The following is a 19,157-nucleotide window of genomic DNA, read 5'->3' as shown; positions in this document are numbered from 1 at the left end:
TATTCCCTCCAGCCCGTGCCCCATCCCCTGACTTCTCCATCAAGATCAATAACACAATCACCAGTCCCTCCCCTCATGCCAGGGTACTAGGTGTAATCCTAGACTCCCATCTGTCCTTTCAGCCCCAAATCCAATCACTGTCCAAATCTTGTAGACTTCACCTCTGCAACATCTCCAAGATATGCCCGTTCCTAACCTCGGAAACCACAAAGCAACTTTTTCACTCCCTTGTTATATCTCGCCTTGACTATTGTAACTCCCTCCTCATTGGCCTACCTAATCGCAGGCTATCCCCTCTTCAGTCTATCATGAATGCTGCTGCCAGACTCATCCACCTTACTAACCATTCTGTATCTGCCAATCCCTCCACTGGCTTCCCATTGCCCAACGGATAAAATTCAAAACATTAACAATAACGTATAAAGCCATTTATAACTCTGCCCCAAATTACATCACCGATCTTGTCTCTAAATATCACCCAAACCGTACGCTCTGCTCCTCACAAGACCTCCTGCTCTCTAGCTCCCTTGTCTCCTCCTCCCATGCTCGTCTCTAGAGCTTCTCCCATCCTCTGAAACTCTCTACCCCAATTTATCAGATTATCGCCTACTCTGCTCACTTTTAGGCGATCTCTGAAAACCTCTCTTCAGGGAAGCCTATCCTGCCCTCAGCTAATAATGGAATCTTCTACTCTTCCAACCAGTCCATCCCCCACAGTTACTACCTTTTGTACCACTAGCCCCTCCCTCCTAGATTGTAAGCTCTGAGGAGCAGGGCCCTCCTATCTCTCTTGTATTGAACTGTACTGTTGCTGTATTGTCTCCCGTTATATTGTAAAGAGCTGAGCAAACTGTTGGCGCTATATAAATCCTGTATAATAATAAAAGGAATAATCACATTTTTTGTATTCTGTTAACAGGCACTTCCATCAAAGACCTGTCGTGTATTCTTCTCTCAATAGCCCTTATTACACCTGCAGCTGGGGAAGAATGTTATCAGGCAGTTGAGCCTGTCTACTTTTCAAAAAAGGGGTCATTTTGGGGGTGTTTGTAATGTTCTAGCATTTTTATGTTAATAGAACAAAACTGTTTTTCTTCAAAATGTTTTGTACATTTTTCCTTTACACAGTAAAAAAGGATTTTTGACTTATTGTAAAATTCCATAACTTAAGAGTACAGTACAGGACACAGGGAACATATTCCTACACTATGGGTCATAAGCATGTACCTTCAAGTGAGTGGACACTGGCAAAGCTTTGAAGGACATGCCCCCCTGGGAGCCTGTCATATAATCCTATCCCACTCGGTTTTGTAGCAAGCAATGAAGTAAACCAAGGAATGTAAGGAAGGGTGTCTTGTACTTTACTCCAAGACATGGAATTTACAGGCAAGTCAAAAATCCTGTTATCTTCAATGTACAGTATAGAGGCAGAATAGGCATATGGGGATGGCCCCAAGCAATGAACAGGAAGGATAAACAACAAGGCAAACAGAACTGTGCCAAAAAGTCCCAACAAGGGCCAGAAGACCCAACCTCAAAACTGCTACGAGAATTTTGCTGCCAAAAGCTGCATCAGCAAAGGTATAACTATGAACAGAAAACCAGGTTGCAGCCTTACACAACTGGGCTAGAGGCTTTGTGCCAAAATGCCCATAAACCTCTCACCAATCTGGGGGAATGGGTGCATAAAAGCACAGGCGATTTCTTTTTGAGAATGTAAGTTCTTGCAATCAGAGTTCATATCCATTGTGCAAGGTCCAGAGAACAGGACATATGTCTGTTTGATTGGAACAGTTGCCTTGAATTTTAGTCTATTGGCTCTATTACCAAGCAAAGTAGAGAGATTTTCTTTGAATGCTTAGGAGCAGAGCATAAGGATAGGAGGATAATGTCCTCATTGAAGTGGAATGCCGACACCACTGCAGATAAAAATATGGCCTTGGCAAAGGACAACCTTATCATTGTGAAGTATGAAAAAAGGCTTGCAAAGGGTAATGGTTCACAGTTAAGAAACACATCTGGCAGTCGTGACAGTGACCAAATCAGCTACTTTGCATGATATATCCTCCAGGGGGATATCCCCAGTAGATTCAGAGGGTGGTTTCTGCAGTACAGGGAAAACCAAGTTAAGATCCCAAGAAAGCACAATCTGCCACAAGGGGGGGCTTTTACAAGTTACACCATGAACTTGAAGAAAGGTTTCAAGAGAAAAAAAAAAAAAAAAGGAAAAAAGGAGGAGGATAAAAAACACCCCCCGCAAGGTAAAGGCATAATGTGCTAGTATGCATTGTCTGACTGCACCCTGATAGGATGCCACTTCAGAAGTGGGGTTCAGTGCTTCAGAGCCAACTGGACTGCTCTGAGCTCTAAGATGTTGATGGAAAGTTTGGTTTTACTCAATGACCATGTTCCTTGGACTGTTAGTGAAAAGGGCAGAGAAACTAACTGGAAGCGGTGGTCTGCCAATTGACCGCACATGTGGTGATTACCGTAAATAGGAACATGTAGATGGATGACCACAGATGCCATGTATTCTTGTCACAGAAAGGCAATCATTGACCTGCAGATTCCAAGTGTCATCAAAGCATTTTTTTTTAAGGGGATTAACCTCTATAAAAACCAAAACAAACAAAAAAAAAAAACAACCAAAAAAACACATATGCTGACAGGCAGAGTTTATATGACAGCACAGTATGTAACAACACCGCTCTGTGCCATAAGGTGACTTCCTTATGCATGCAGCTGACCATTCACGTGGCTGAACACAGCAAACCCGGAAGAAAGACTGGGAGAAGTCTTCAGAAGACTGGGAGATGTCAAAATTTAGTGGTGGTTAGTTCCACTTTAAGGGATTTTAAATTTCCAGATTGGGATGACTACCCTCTGTTGGGCTTTGGTACCATGAACAAGTTTGATTACAATCTTTTGAGCCTGTCTTGATGCGGTACTGGCACAACTCCTCTCTGGGATAATAAGTGGTACAACTGTGCTTGGACAGCTTATGGCTGATGTGAAAGTATCCAGGAACGAGGTAGTAGAGTTTTGAACGGTGGTTGAAACCACAGATTTAACCCACAGGTCTAGGATGTCTGTGACCCAAAGAGACATCCCCCCCCCCCCACCCATTCTTAGGAGTAAGGGTGCCCTTTCATTGTTCAGTGTTTTGTGGAAGGTTTTTTGGCCATGGTGGGCCAAGCCTTGTACCAAAAGGAAGGGCTGAACTTCGGTTTTGAAGGCCGATTAGAGTGGACAGAGGCTCCGAGTTCTGAGGAGCTAGGCACTCCTGTAGGAGGTACTTATAGGACCTTCCACTGTAGAAGTAAAACTTTCATACATGTTACCCCTTTGATGAACTGGTCAAGTGCCTCAAGCAGATGTCTTCCTTGGAAAGGCATATGCATGAGGAACCTTTTGCAGGCATCTTCAGCTGTTCAAGCCTTTAGCCTTAAGAATTTGAGCATGTGAAAGGAGATTAAAGCCATTCTGGAGATTTGTCTCATGACATGTTCTAGGGCAGGGGTGTCAAACTCAATATCATTGAGGGCCACATCAGCATTATAGTTGCCTTCAAAGAGCCGGTTGTATCTGTAAAACTATGCGTCCAAAGAATCTCACCCACCTTATATCAGATGTCAAGAGCCTCCCCACCATCAGTAAAGAGTTCCCCACCCTCTCATATCACAGTGCACCGCTGCCAGAATCTGCTGAATGCTCAGACCAGAAGAGGTGGAGACAAGGGGGGTGCTCTGACTACACAGAATCTGTAGAAGTTCTGTCATCCTCTCTGCTGCCAACTGTTGAGACAAGGTTGGGGGCAGAGACAAGGGGGTGCCACAGCTGCAGGAGAAGTATGAGCTGCAGCGCGATGTACTGAAATTGCAGCAAAAGCTGGTTGCTCCTACAGGACAGGGATGTTGAATGTATATCACCAGAAGTCCGGGACATGTAGTTCCGGGTGCTGGGCAGGTAGTTTTTTTTAACCTTCTAACCTGTCAGGTGAAAGCATTTGGGCAGCTGCGCTGCTGCCCAATTGCTTTCACATAGCTCACAGTGCCAGCCTCCGTGCCCCCCCTCCCACTTGAACCTTTCCCTGCCCGCTATGTGTCCCGGGCTCCGCTTCCCCATCTGCAGCCTGGGACTAGTTCAGCTTGCTCCGTCGGCGGGAGGGAGGAGAGCAGACACGTCCGCTCCCCTACCCTTCTTGTCCTGACTCAGAAGAGACATTATGATGTCACTTCCGGGTGCCTGTTGACAAATTTCTCAACCATCAATGCCAGGAAAGAATGTAATGCAGTGTGATGTGAACTGCATTACATTCAGTGGCGCACAAGGGAGACATCCAGGGTCTTTTAGACCTTGGATATCTCAATAAAGAGATACGGTCACCAAAAATCACATAGGGGATATTTTGTCCTCTATGTGATAAAAAAAAAATTTAAGTAAAACTTTTTTCTTTAAATGAAGTCAAACCAGAATGTCCCCAATCACCTCTATGATCTCAGAAACCAGAAGCAAGTATTTTGTCACTTTTGGTTTCGCTCAGATGTAAACAAGCCATTACTGGCTTGTGAAACCATTTGATCAGATGCTTTTAAGAGCATAATAGACCCCAGATCCCTTCATAAACAGGACAATGTGATAGCAATAAAAGTGATTAAAAAAAAATGAAAATAAACTATTTTAAAAATGTTTTAAAGTGCCCTGTTCCACCCTGATTGCACAAAAAGGAAAAAAAAACACACAAGATCATGCATGCATACATAAATGGCAATCGCATTACACATGCGGTATCGCCGTGAAAGTCAGAGCAAGAGCAATAATTCTTGCACCAGATATGTGTAACTCTAAACTGGTAACCTGTAAAGGCTTTTAAAGCGCAGCCTATGGAGACTTTAAAGTACCATAGGTTGTCGCCATTCCACAAGCGTGCAAAATTTCCACGAGCGTGACAGGTTAGGTATCTATTTACTCAGCGTAACTTTATATTTTACCAAACAATAAGGTATTGTATTTTGTGATTTATTATTTTTGCGCATTAGAGTTAAAGTGTATTTTTCCAAAAAATATGTTTGAAAAAAACGGCTGTAAAAGCAATCCAGCAGCTAATTAGCTGTCAATATCGCTTTTACATTAAAACCCACACAAAAACAAATATACATTTTGGTTTAACCACTTGCCCTTCTGAGGATTTACCCCCATTCCCGACCAGGCCTTTTTTTGCATTACGTCACTGCACTACTTTAACTGACAATTGCGCAGTCATGCAACGCTGCACTCAAATGAAATTTAAGTCCTTTTTTTCCTGCAATTGAGCTCTCTTTTGGTGGTATTTGATCGCCTGTGTGTTTATTTTTTGCGCTATAAAAAAAAAAAAAAAAAGACCAACAATTTTGAGAAAAAAAAAAACAAAAAACAGTATTTGACTTTTTGCTATTAAACATGTCCTGTAAAAAATGTTTTAAAAAATTCAAATTTCATCATAAATGTATGTCTTTGCTAAAAAAAAATCCCAATATGTGTAAATAAATTGGTTTACATGAAAGTTAAAGCGTTTACAAATGGCAGTATATACACACTGGGATTTTTTTTTTTTTTTTTTTTTTTTAACTTTTACTAGTAATGACGGCGATCAGCGACATAGTGGGACTGCGGCGGACATTCTGACACTGGGGGAACTTACTTGGTGTCACTGCAATCCCGTGACACGAATACAGTGATCAGTGCTAACAAAAAGCACTGACATTGTACTGGGCAGGAAGGGGTTAACATGCGATCAAAGGGTTAACTGCGTGTTGGGTGCGTTTTATTATGGGGCAGCGAGTGTAAGCTTCACTCTAAGCACACTGCTTTGGATGGCTGCATTGTGCACAGCCATCCAAAGCAGAGTGCCTGAGCTGACTGGGAGAACTGTTAGTAAACAAAAACAGTTCTCCTCCACGGAGATCCTCGGTAAGCACCGGGCGCCAGCAAGTAATCACGGCCGGGACTCGGTGATTGACAGCTGCAAGTGGCGGCATGGGAAAATGCAAACAAACACACACACACCCGAGCCGCCCCGGAAGCAGTATTTCTGCTATAGGGTGGCTGGAAAGCGGTTAAACCACAGCAGCCTCCTTGATGTTACCCATATGTTGTCAGGTTGAATTGGTTATACAGGGATTATGCCTGCAGCTACAAGCATCCTGAGAGATGTCTATATACATACATACATACATACATACATACATATATATATATATATATATATACACACACATACATACTATGTTGCCAAAAGTTTTGGGACACCCCTCCAAATCATTGGATTCAGGTGTTCCAATCAACTTCATGGCCACAGGTGTATAACATCAAGCACCTAGGCATGCAGACTACTTCTACAAACATTTGTGAAAGAATGGGTCGCTCTCAAGAGCTCAGTGAATTCAAGCGTCATACCGTGATAGGTTGCCACCTGTGCAATAAGTTCATCCGTGAAATTTCCTTGCTACTAAATATTGCACGGTCAACTGTTAGTGGTATTATAACAAAGTGGAAGCAACAGCAACTCAGCCATGAAGTGGTAGACCACGAAAAATGTGGGCTCGGCGCATGCTAAAGCACACATTGCGTAGACGTCATAAACTATCCGCAGAGTTAATAGCTAAAGACCTCCAAAGTTCGTGTGGCCTTCAGATTAGCACAACAGTGTGTAGAGAGCTTTATGGAATGGGTTTCTATGGCTGAGCAGCTGCATCCAAGCCTTACATCACCAAGTGCAATGCAAAGTGTCAGATGCAGTGGTATAAAGCACGCCGCCACTGGACTCTAGAGCAGTGGAGACATGTTCTTGCTCTGGAGTGACTAATCATGCTTCTCTGTCTGGCAATCCGATGGATGTATCTCGGTTTGGTGGTTGCCAGGAGAACAGTACTTGCCTGACTGTATTGTGTCAAGTGTAAAGTTTAGTGGAGGGGGAATGTGGTGAGGTTTTTTGTTTTCCAGGGGTTGGGCTTGGCCCCTTAGCTCCAGTTAAGTGAACTTTTAAGGCATCAGCATACCAAGACATTTTGGACAATTTCATGCTCCCAACTTTGTGGGAACAGTTTGGGGATGGCCCCTTCCTGTTCCAACATGACTGTGCACAAAGCAAGGTCCATAAAGACATGAGCGAGTTTGGGATGGAGGAACTTGACTGGCCTGCAGAGTCTTGACCTCAACCCGATAGAACACCTTTGGGATGAATTAGAGTGGAGACTGCGAGCCAGGCCTTCTCGTCCGACATCAGTGCCTGACCTCACAAATGCGCTTCTGGAAGAATGGTCAAACATTCCCACAGACACACTCCTAAACCTTGTGGACAGCCTTCAAAGAAGACTTGAAGTTTTTATAGTTGCAAAGGGTGGGCCAACCCAATATTGAACCCTACAGACAGACTAGGATGCCATTAAAGTTCATGTGCGTGTAAAGGCAGGCATCCCAATACTTTTGGCAATATAGTGTGTGTGTATACATACACATATAATATATATACACAAACACAGACAGGGATGATTCCTGTAGATGCAGGCATAATCCCAGTATAACCATTTCAATCTGGCGAAGTATGCGTAACATCAAGGAGGCTGAAGTGGGTAAAGTGGCTAAACACTTACATATATCCAATGAAGTGACTGGCCTCAGGTAATACAAAGATTAAACCAGTACTCCTACTACATAAATTGTACCTGTTTATGTGCAGTATTCTCTTCTCTATCTATTCAAAATTCAGAATTTATAAAGCTTGTATGAGCAGTAAGTAAACAGGACAGAGAGCTGAAATTACACTCTGCAGAGGTCAAGGAGGAGAGCTCTGAGAACTGATTGAAGGTAAGACACACACCCCTATTCAAACAGCACACAACAGAGCTGAAGGTGTCAATCACAGGCTGTGTGCTGGAGATCCCTCCCTATCACCTTTTTTCTTGGTGTCAAAACTTGTCAGAAATGACTCATGCTGATAACAGAGGAAAAGGGCCGCAGGCAAAAATGACAATTCTTGCTCTGGACAGAGGCAAGTACACACAACAAAGGCATATGCTTTGTTAATATTTAATGTTTGAGGTTTACAACCACTTTAACTTTTTTTTTTCCTTCATTCTTCTTTTAGAATCTGGATGCCTCAATGAAAAGAGAACCTGTCATCTAAAAATCATCACAAGGGGACTTTGTGTCCCCTATGAGAAGAAAAAAAATGTTTTACTTATTAGTTACACCCAAGCATATAACATCCTCCAGGAAAAAGTTTGAGGCCCACCCCACCTCCACATATAATCTTGTACGAACGTAAATGCACACATCAGGGAGCCTACTCATGAACACGTCGATTGCGATACATGTTACATATCTCCACGCATGCCTGAGCGAGAGCAATAACTCTAGCATAAGACCTCCTCAACACTAAACTGATGACCTATAGAGGCTTTTAAAGCAGCCTCCACAATTGCGTCCCATTGACTCTAATGCAAAAATAGCCTCCCATCGACATCAATGCAAAAACTCCTTTCAATAGCAATCCTATGTGAACACTGACCTCCGCATACCACTCTACTATATCACTTGTGAGTCTGGAATGCACCCCTACAAACTTGCACAGGACTCTTTTCGTAATGGCACTCAAATCACAAGTTTGAAAACGCATCCACAGAGGTGTGGAACTTTTTGAAAAAACTACTTGTCCAGGGACTAAATCTGGCTCCCAATCTACTTGTTCCGCATGACAATCTACTTGTCCAGATTAAAAAACAAAACAAAACAAAAAAAAAAACCACATTTAAATCTGAGGTGCTTTTGGGAATGCATGGGGCTTTATAGCGACTTACTTAAACATTTAATTTTTTTTAATACTGTGCTGTATATCTCCTCCTCCCCTCCCTGCCTGTCTCCAGCACCGCACCTGGGGACTGGCAGAGAGGGGAGAGACCTTGCAGTGTAATGAGCACCTATTGGGTGCTCCTCAGGAATGGGAAATGTCGGACTTATCCTTTATCGCTTTCGCTGCCAGAGCGGTTTTTGCTTTTTTTTTTTTCAGATGTTTAAAAAAATTATTTTAGGCCTGAAGATTATTTAAAACCCCCTAGAGAATAAAATAGTGGTAGTTCCAATTTTTCATTTCCCACAATATTACTGCAAAGGTCTAGGAAATGCAAAATTTCAGTAACAAATACACAATTGTAGTGCAGAAAAAAAAAAGCAATAAATTACCTTATTTTTTTGTAAAATATAAAAATGCTAGGTTGCACCGAGTAAATAGATATCCAACATGTCAAACCTTAAATGTGTTCACTTGTGAAATGGCAACAAACTTTAGTACCCTAAATTTTCTATAGGCGACACTTTTAAAGCCCTTATAGGTCATCGGTATAGTGTTACGGGGAAGGTCTTGTGCTAAAATTATTGCTCCCATTCTGTTGTGCGCGGCGATATGGGATGTGTATTGTAATCAACGGTTTCATGTGTAGGCACCCCACCACGTGTTTTAAGCGTGTATGTGCATATATGTGGGGGGCTCAAATTTTTTTTGTTTGAGGGAATATGTGCTTGGGTGTAACTTTAATTTTTTACAATTAAAAAAAATAATTTTTTTTACTCACTTTTTTTTCATCACATAGGGGACAAAAAGTCCCCTATGAGATGATTTTTGGTGACAGGTTCTCTCTGAGACATCCAGGGTCTAAAAGACCTTGCATGCCTCCCCTGAATGTAATGCAGTGTACACCACACCGCATTACATTCTTTGCTGGCCACAATGGTTGGGAAATCTGTGAACGGGGGTCAGGACAAGAAGGAGTGCAGACGTGTCTACTCTCCTCCCTCCCCTCTAGCTGCTGGTGCACCCTGAACCAGTCCTGGGCCCACAGATGGGCAAGTGAAGCCCGGGAGACATAGCGGGAGGGGGAGATTGGCAACGTAGTGAGCTGTGTGAAAGCAATCGGGTGGCAGTGGAGGCGCCCGAATGCTTTCACCTGACAGGTGAGCCTTTCTGTATACCCACAACAGGACTAAAGGTTGAAAAGAACTACCTGCCCGGCACCCGGAACTACAAGTCCTGGGCGTCGGACGATACAAATTCAACATCCCTGTATCCATAATCGCATATTTGTGTATCAGGGCGGCTCCATTCACACCTGGGAGTTTTGGGATGGTGGCAGAATCGCTGCGATTTTGTCTGCAATCTTAAAACACAGTGCAATTGCAAAACGCAGGCTCAGGTGTCATTATTTTCAATGGCACCAAAAACATGTTGTGGTTCTGCCGTGGCTGTAGCACAGTAAATCACACTGCATGAAGCTCGTCGCCCAAAAGAAGCTTCTGCTTCCTTTTTGGGAGTGACAACCGAAAATAATGACACCTGAACCTGCGTTTTGCAATTGCACTGTGTTTTAAGACTGCAGACAAAATCGCAGCGATTCTGCCACCATCCCAAAACTCCCAGGTGTGAACAGGGCCTAATGAATTGGACACCGAAGCTTGGATTTGGCTGCTCCGCATGCGCTTGTACTGAACACCCGAGTGCTTCCATGTGGAAAGGGTAACCTGAAGGAATAAAAAGTTTTGGGTTTTTTTTTCCCTCATTGGGGCCAGCACCTTATTCACTTGCTCAGCACATGCGCTTCTGCTGAGAGTTAGAAGCTCGACAATCCCATTTCTTGATGAGCACCAAATCTCTCCCCTCCTTGCTAGTTCCCGAGTGTGGTGCTAGAGACAGCCTGGGAGGTTTGTAGGAGATAAACAGTGCAATGTTAGAACATTAAAAGTTTAAGTCGCCATAAAGCTTTTTTCATTTTTAAAAGCCCCAGACATTCCTAAAAGCACCTCAGATTTAAATATGCTTTTCGTTAAAATTATTTTTTAATTCGACAAGTAGATTGAGACTCCGTATTAGTCCCTTGGACAAGCAGTTTTCTTTTAAAAAAAAAAAAAAAAAAATTTCCACACCCCTGGAAGAGAGATGAAAACATTTGACTGTGTTGCCTCTAACCTGTTAATGAGATTTAGCCTCCCCATTTATCCGGTTTACTATTATCAACGAAATTATGGGGTTTCACCAGAACAGTGTGGAAATGTTGCCATGGGGACACTAATTCTGGTGTCACTGGTGCCACCCAGGGATTCCCTCAGTTTGGATGGATTTCCTCTCATTGCCTGTTTTGGCTATGGGACAGGAAGTGAAAGGATATCTCCCCTACAGGACAGACCACTTTCAACCAAGGCCAATTCTGACATTTCTCATACGTGAACAAAATCAGGTTTCGTTTGTGATTAAATTACTTAGAACCCCCAAACATCATATGGTTATTTTTAGCAGAGGCCCTAGAGAATAAAATGGTGGGTGTCGTAATTTATTTATGTCCCCTTTGCACCAGCTGCAGAATTGGTTCAGTGGCTGTTCAGCAAGCCATTCAAATCACTTCTGCCTTACAAGGAATCACCTCCTGCAAATTATGATACCATGATGATGACTGCAGGCATCATCCCAGTATAACCTCTTCAGCCCAAGGACATATGACATTGGGAAGTGTCATCATGTGTTCTAATACGCTCTTTAAAGGGTAAACTCACAAGGAAAATAATTGATTTCTTAAGAATTTAGTTCTGCTTTTAAAGTACAATTATAATAAACAGCTGTAAGCTATTAAAGCTTTATCTAAACCATAAACAAGTTACATACAGCACTGTGTTCTGGCAGAGGGACAGAACAAAATAGTCAGGCTGAGGAAGTTTTATTTTATGGACACAAAACTTTCTCTACTTGACCGAGGTGGAGTTTATGATGTCATCGGCCCTCTCCACCTCAACCAATGACAAGAAGCTTTGTATTCATTCAGCCTTGGTTCACACACATGCGATTTTTAATGCATTTAAGAACGCATTGAATAGTATGACGGGTCAAATAACCGGTTTGTTTCCATTTACATATATGCGGTCCTGTGTGATTTTCAGTGCGGTGCTGGTGCGGTTTACATCCTGATACACTTTTCCAATTCGCACCTGCACAGCTTGAACAAAATCACACCACATCTGGCCATCAAAACCGCACCACATATATGTGAACCCAGGCTCGCAGAATGCAAAGCTTCCTCAGAAGGGCTGAGCACTGCCAGGCCAGATTCAATTTTGCTTTGGGAGCAGGATGGAAAGTTCTCCCAAAGGAACACAGTTACATATAAAGTTTATAAGGCATACACAGCCGCTGCAAATGTTAGTAAAGTAGTTTGCTTGGATTAACTTAGTCCAAACAAACTAAAGATCACTGAAACATGAAGATAACCTTTAAAATGCAAATGGCTTTACTTTCAACTTAGCAGTGTTGCACAGTTCAGGCACAAGACCAATTCTTTATTGCACTGAAAGTCTAACATACAGTTATGTCTGATTAAGAGCCCATTCACACTTGAGCGACATGTCATGCGACTTTGGGGTCCAAAGTCAAATGACAAGTTACACCCCATGTTTTCCACTGAGTACCATTCATATATGAGCGACTTGAAAGTAGTTTCTGCACTACTTTCATGCAACTTAAGGGCCATAGACTTCAATGTAAATCCTCCAAAGTCGCACCTGAATGATTTGTGTGCGACTTTGTACAGCACAAACAATAATTCTTGGTCAAAGTCACACTCATACAAAGTCAAATCAAAGTTGCACTGTAAAGTCACAATGAAAAAAAAAAAAAAATATTGCACAATTTTGAAGTCACACAATTGTGAATGGAGCGTAAAAGAACCTCTCCACAGACTCTAATGATATGGAACTCCCACAGCATACCCAGTAGTCAAAGATCAATCATTCTTCCAATTAGATGAGCAGGCCTGCGATTGAGGAATTGATTACTCATGGAAGAAAAAGTAATTTTCAATCAGATTTAGTAATTCAAAAGTAATTTGTGCCCCACTTCATATGGGGAGTATAAATTTTGAAGTGCATCTAAATCTCAAATGTTTTTTGTTAATTTTGGATAGGGAATGGGATAGAACTCCTGTCAGGTTTTCATTGATGCCTATTTCTTCTGGGGAAACTCACCTTCACCATTTGCCCCAATGACCATTTTTCATTTAGTATTTTAAAGCTGTCACACAGGAACAGAAGGGTAGGAGAAATCTTTCAGAAAGCACACCTGTTCTATTTACAGTTGTTTAAAGGGGGGATTTCTGGCTGCTTTAGAGAGTTTTCCTCTTACTTCCTGCATCTGTAGGAGAGGAAGAGAGGGAAAAACAATCTGACAGAAGTTTTAATCATACCATCACCTTTGCACATACACTTTAAAGCCCCCTGGACATGAAAATGCGGCGCTATCGTGTGGACCTCTAGAAATGTAGGAGGCTGCATTTGGAGCCCTCTGTGATTTTCAAGTTGACCACCAATGGATTAATGCATCTTAAAGTTTGGCTATAAATGTTGGGGTATCCTACTCATTGAAACCTAAAAGCAGAAATGAACCCTCCCTATCTTTTTTTACAACCACGGACACTGCCAATGTGGCCCCTGATCTGCAATTGCCATTGTTCAGCACATGTGATCAACAATGACACCAGGCATCCAATGGCTTGACAGTTGAGAGCTAACTTAAGCACACTAGTAACTGTGACAGTTATAATTAAATGCATGCTAGGAACGTAACAGTTTGGGAAACCTTTGATTCAGCAGGTTTGGTTCCACCTTAAAAGCGGAACTAAACTTCAAAGTATACCTGCATCAACCTACCAGAGGTGTGGTGGTTAGATTCCTCACTGACCATGACTTCATCTCTCTGGGTTCTAGATTTTCTGCCTCTTCATTGGCCAGTGGGTGATTATGTACAGTTCAGTGTATATTTAACAGAAAACTGTAAAAAGGTAGGCAGGTGAGTATTACTGTAGAAGAGGCATAACATGTCTCTTCTGCCATAAAGAGCTGCCTGCTTGCAGTTTTCTTCACGTTAGGTTTAGTTTCACTTTCAGAAGTGGCTTAGATGAGCTACAAAACATCTTCAACATTACAGAAATTTTGCAGTCATTTGCTGCTCACAAAGTTGATTTAAAAGCCTTTGAGCCTCTGTGTCAGTAATTCAGTTTTAAAGCAACCCTGCCATCAATCCCCAAAGTCTAAATAAAAGTTAGAGTAGAACAGTATTTTATTCTTCATTTTGGATAGAGTAAGGGAGAGTTATAACCCATCAGCTTTTTTGCTTTTTGTGTATCATTGCGGAGATATTCACTTTGCCTGTCCCACAGATAAAAAAAAAAAACTAAGTGGGAGGAAATCCCTAACACCAAAGTGAGGGAATCCATGGTTGTCTCAGAACTAACGTCCCCATTGTAATTTTGTTTAGCTCTTCAATATAATGGACCTTAGGATTTAACCTCTTGATAGTGGTCACCAGCGCTAATTAAACTAGCTGCCAACCGCAGATAACCGAATGACGGCTGCACTGCGGTCGGCCAGTTCTGAGTGGACGTCATATGACGTCCTCCCAGAACGCGCTCTCCTGCGCGCCCCAGGGGACGCGCACCCGGCGATCTCCGTGATCGCTGTGTCCTACGGACACAGCTGATCACGTGATGTGGTAAAAGACCAATCACAGCGGCCTTTTACCACGTGATCAGCGGTGTCCAATGACACGCTGATCAGAGGGAAATGCAAGTGCCGGTTCTCGGCTGCACTTTCCTCACGCTGTCAGATCGTGAGGAAAGTACTGCCGAGAACCGGCAGTTGTCATAGCGGGGATTGGCACCGATCATCAGGGCACTGATGATCAGTGCCCTGATGATCGGTGCCCAGCAGTGCCACCCACAAGTTCCGCCCACCCGTGCCCAGCAGTGCGCCCACTAGCTCCGCCCACCCGTGCCCAGCAGTGCGCCCACTAGCTCCGCCCACCCGTGCCCAGCAGTGCGCCCACTAGCTTCGCCCACCCGTGCCCAGCAGTGCGCCCACTAGCTCCGCCCACCCGTGCCCAGCAGTGCCACCCACCCGTGCCACCAGTCAGTGCCCATAATCAGTGTCACCTATCAGTGCTGCATATTAGTGCCGCCTATCCGTGACACCTCATTAGTGCTGTCTATCAGTGCCGCCTATCCGTGCCACCTCATTAGTACTGCCTATCTGTGCCGCCTATCAGTGCCCATCAGTGCTGCCTCATCAACGCACATCAGTGAAGGAGAAAAAATACCTATTTGAAAAATTTTATAAAAGAAACAAAGAAACTTTTTTTTTTCAAATTTTTTGAACATTTTTTATTTATAGCGCAATAAGTAAAGCGCCCAGTGGCGATTAAATATCACCAAAAGAAAGCTCTATTTGTGAGAAAAAAATGATCAAAATTTCATATGGGTACAATGTTGCATGACCGTGCAATTGTCAATCAAAGTGCGGCAGCGCTGAAAGCTGAATATTGGCCTGGTAAATAAGGGGGTATAAGTGCCTGGTAGGCAAGTGGTTAAGAAGGCAAAGTTCCCTTTTAGGAACTAAGAAAACCTAAAAGAATCCTTCCCTACTTTATTAAAAAGTTGGCTTTAGAAATGTAGGTCTCGTGCACACGGCCATAAAAAAATATTGCTCTGCAGGCAGACAGCATTTTTTCATGACTTTAAATGCAATTCTATATTAGCCTATGGCGTTTAGATTATTGTAATATTGTATTATTATATTGGATTTATAGAGCGCAAACAGTTTGTGCAGGGCTTTACAATATAAGATTAGTTTAACCACTTCAATACTGGGCATTTTCAACCCCATCCTGTCCAGATCAGTTTTCAGCGTTTTCACATTTTGCCAATTGTGCTGTCAAGCAAACTGCACACAAATAAAATTTTTATCATTTAAGATAGAGCTTTCGCTTGTTGGTATTTCACCCCTCTTTGCTAAACAAAACGAAAAAAAGAACAAAAATTTTGAGGAAAAGAACAAAAATATTTTTCTTAGTTTCCGTTATAACATTTTGCAAATAAGTAATTTTTCTTCCTAACTGATATGCGTTGATCAGGCTGCACTGATTTGATAAGACTGCAATGATAATCAGGGCACTGATGATCAGTGCTCTGATTTATCAGTGTGAACAATGTACTCACTGTGCCCTGTCAGACTTGCTGGTTATTGGCCCTCCTTTCTTCACACAGATAGCGTGAAGAAAAGGAATATGGATAACCAACAAGTCTGTTTGCATGTGACTAGCTGTGATTGGACACAGCTGATCACATGGTAAAGGGCCGCTATGATTAGCCCTTTACCACAATCTGTCATTAGCTGTGTCCGAAGGATGCAAGAGCTTCCATCTTCACTGGGTCTTCCTTCTGGGTTTTTGCGGGCTCCAGCTGTTTGAATGGCTGAGCAGTGATTACGTCAATCCTGATAATGCACATAGAAGACACGAAAGCAGCACAGAACTCTGAAGGAACAGCGTACTCAGCATACTGTTCCTTCAGAACACATGCATCGGTGATGTCAGCAGCTGCAGAAATGGTGAATATCTCCTAAACGCCGCACGTTTAAGAGATATTCCTTGTATTCACAGGTAAGCTTTACTATAAGCTTACCTGTAGATACAAGTCCCCAAGCAGTGTTTACTACCACATTAGAGGCAAAAACAAATGTCAAACCTGCATACATAGGCAATACTAGAGTCTCTTTTTCTGCCAAGTTCTGGCAAAAAATGCAGCATATCTGAAGCTTACATTCATATGCCCATGTGCATTAGGCCTTAAAGGGGTTGGAAACCCTTACATATACCCCAGTGAAGTGACTGGTCTCAGGTGACACAGATGAAACAAACCCTCCTACATAAGCTACACTTGTCTATCTGCAGTTTTCTCTACATCTGTTCAAAGTTATGAATTTATAAAGCTTGTCTGAGAGTTCAGGAAAAAAAGGGGTAAAGTGCTGAAATTACACAGCTCAGTGAGGAGAGCTCAGAGCTGATTGAAGGTAAGAGACGCACCACCCTCCACACAGCAACAGAGCTGAAGCTGTAAATCTGCTGGGGAGCTCCCTCCCATAATCCTTTTTTTTTCCTTGGTGTCAGAAAAACTTGTCAGAAGTGATCCATGCTGATAGCAGCTGGAGGCAACAGACAGAAATGACACTTTGTGCCCTTGAGACAAGTACACACTATAGGGTGATATGCTTTGGTCATATTTTATGTTTACAACCAATTTGAAGGTCACAAAACATTATCTGAAAGACTTACATAGTTTTTGTGAAAGTGTCTCTCGTATTCTAAAAAGTGGTGAAGAATGCCCCAAATTCATGTACCTGTCGAGAACTTGAATTTGGTGTATGCTGCGACATTTTAGAATGCACACAAGAAACATTTGCAAAATCCAAGGGTTTCTCTCTGTATGCCAAGAGAGCTGGTCTGAATTAGCTCCACTCTGGTAAGGTAAAACAGGAAGTATCAGCATTTTGCATTTGGTGCATTCAATGCACCACAACTTATTGCAGGTACTACTATAGCACCGTCAATTTGCACAGCGCTTGCATATATATATATATATATATATATATATATATATATATATACATATACACACACACACACACACACACACACATACATAGCACTGTGAAAATTTACGGTGCTATAGTAGTACCTGAATTAAGCTGTGAATGTACAATATATATTTATTGTACATTCACATCAGTCCCTAACCCTCAAGGGGTGTACAATCTAAGGTCCCTAACTTACATTCATACATACTAGGGTCAATTTAGACAGGAGCCAATTAACCTAAATTAAGCATGTCTCAGTGTGGGAGGAAACCGGAGTAACTGGGGGAAACCCACACTTACAGAACATGCAAACTCCAGGCAAGTGGTGCCATGGTTGGGATTCGAACCCACAACCCTAGTATTGCCAGGCAGAAGTGCTAACCACTGCGCTGCACAATGTAAAAGTTTCTCATTTCACAACTGAATTTGGTTCACGAGTTGCTGTCAGAACCAAAAGTGTTGCAGATGCTTCATGAATTTGACACAAAACATTAAAAAAAAAGATTAATGTCAGAAAAGTGGCTTTATAGAATCTCCCTCCAATATCCAGAGATGAAACACATACATAAAAGGAGTGCTGAACGAGTTTCCCCCGTGACACCTAAAAGGAAACCTAAAGCATTTGAGATACCAGCTCTAGATCAAATGCAGCCGGTAAACAAGTGTACAGAGCAATGCCAGACAGAACTCAGGCCGCCGTGCCCCTCCAGACTTCCCCTGGTGAGCAGAGCTCAAGTCAGAGGCGCGCAGGTGACACACCAGGCATTCCCTCCCTGCCCAAGCCGAATACCGGAAGCGCGCTCGGGCCTACCTGTCCGTCCAGCTGGCTCTGAGTCTGCCCTTGCGTCTGAGTCTGGCTGGGCAGGGTGAAATCTGTAAACTCGAACTCGGAGCCTTGAGTATCGGCCCCCAGCAACTCGGCCTCCTCCGTGTCAAGGAATGTGAGGGTCTGCGAGCTGGGCCCGTACGCCTCCACGCTCATGATGGAACAGAGGACGAAACACCAGCTGGGTTGACTGAAATCTCTTCTGGACAGGCTTTACGACACCGACACTCCGCAAACTCAAAGGTCGCCCACACTTCGCCAAACGCGGGCACAGGAAAACCAGCCGCTTCAAGTCGAGCACCCACCACCACCGCAAATGACGTCACGCGCCGCCGCGCAAAGGAAAGTGCGCTTGCGCAGAGCTTGACATCACCGCGTAGAGCACGCTGGTTGGACGGATGCAGTTTACCCGACCCACCGTTGCTAGGAGCTGCAGAGGGTTCGAGCAGCTTAGAGAGGAAGTTTGCTAATAACGCACGGATCTGTTGTGAGGGGAGAGCAAGTTAGGCCTAGCGGTAAAGTGAAAGTTTAGAAACTGGAGAGAACGGGGAAAACCAGCGTGGGGGGTGTTGACGTCACGGACACGTCAGCAATCATGAAGCTAGGGTGAAGGGTAGAGGGAGGAGCTTAGGATGGGGAAGTTGCGTTGTAACTTCTGGGCAGTGTGTGTGTGGGTATAGGTAGTGACAGGGTTGGAGACTTCTGTAAGCTCTAGCTTAGGAACAGGTTTAATGTCTCCAAAATATGTTCGTTCCTAACCCTGGAAACTACTAAACAACTCATTCACTCCCTTATTATCTCACGACTTGACTACTGTAACTCCCTCCTCTCCGGCTTACCTCATCACAGGCTA

At 43.2% G+C, this 19,157-nt stretch overlaps 1 protein-coding gene across 1 annotated transcript in view; it reads right to left on the bottom strand.

Moving 5' to 3' along the window:
* The window catches only part of UPF1 (UPF1 RNA helicase and ATPase), an 85,657-nt gene extending 67,005 nt beyond the window's left edge, over positions 1-18,652 (bottom strand). Inside the window, exon 1 of the mRNA XM_089666740.1 lies at positions 18,290-18,652. Coding sequence (XP_089522866.1) covers positions 18,290-18,460 — 171 coding nt within the window. The 5' untranslated portion in view covers positions 18,461-18,652. The remainder of the gene's footprint in view (positions 1-18,289) is intronic.
* Positions 18,653-19,157: the final 505 nt, after the last annotated feature.

Source organism: Staurois parvus, unplaced genomic scaffold (genome assembly GCF_062004578.1).
Source record: "Staurois parvus isolate SC_StPar_1 unplaced genomic scaffold, SC_StPar_1.0 ptg002811l, whole genome shotgun sequence".
NCBI classification, from domain to species: domain Eukaryota; kingdom Metazoa; phylum Chordata; class Amphibia; order Anura; family Ranidae; genus Staurois; species Staurois parvus.
The sequence above is the reverse complement of the archived record's forward strand: the minus strand, read 5'-3'. Positions and strand labels throughout refer to the sequence as shown.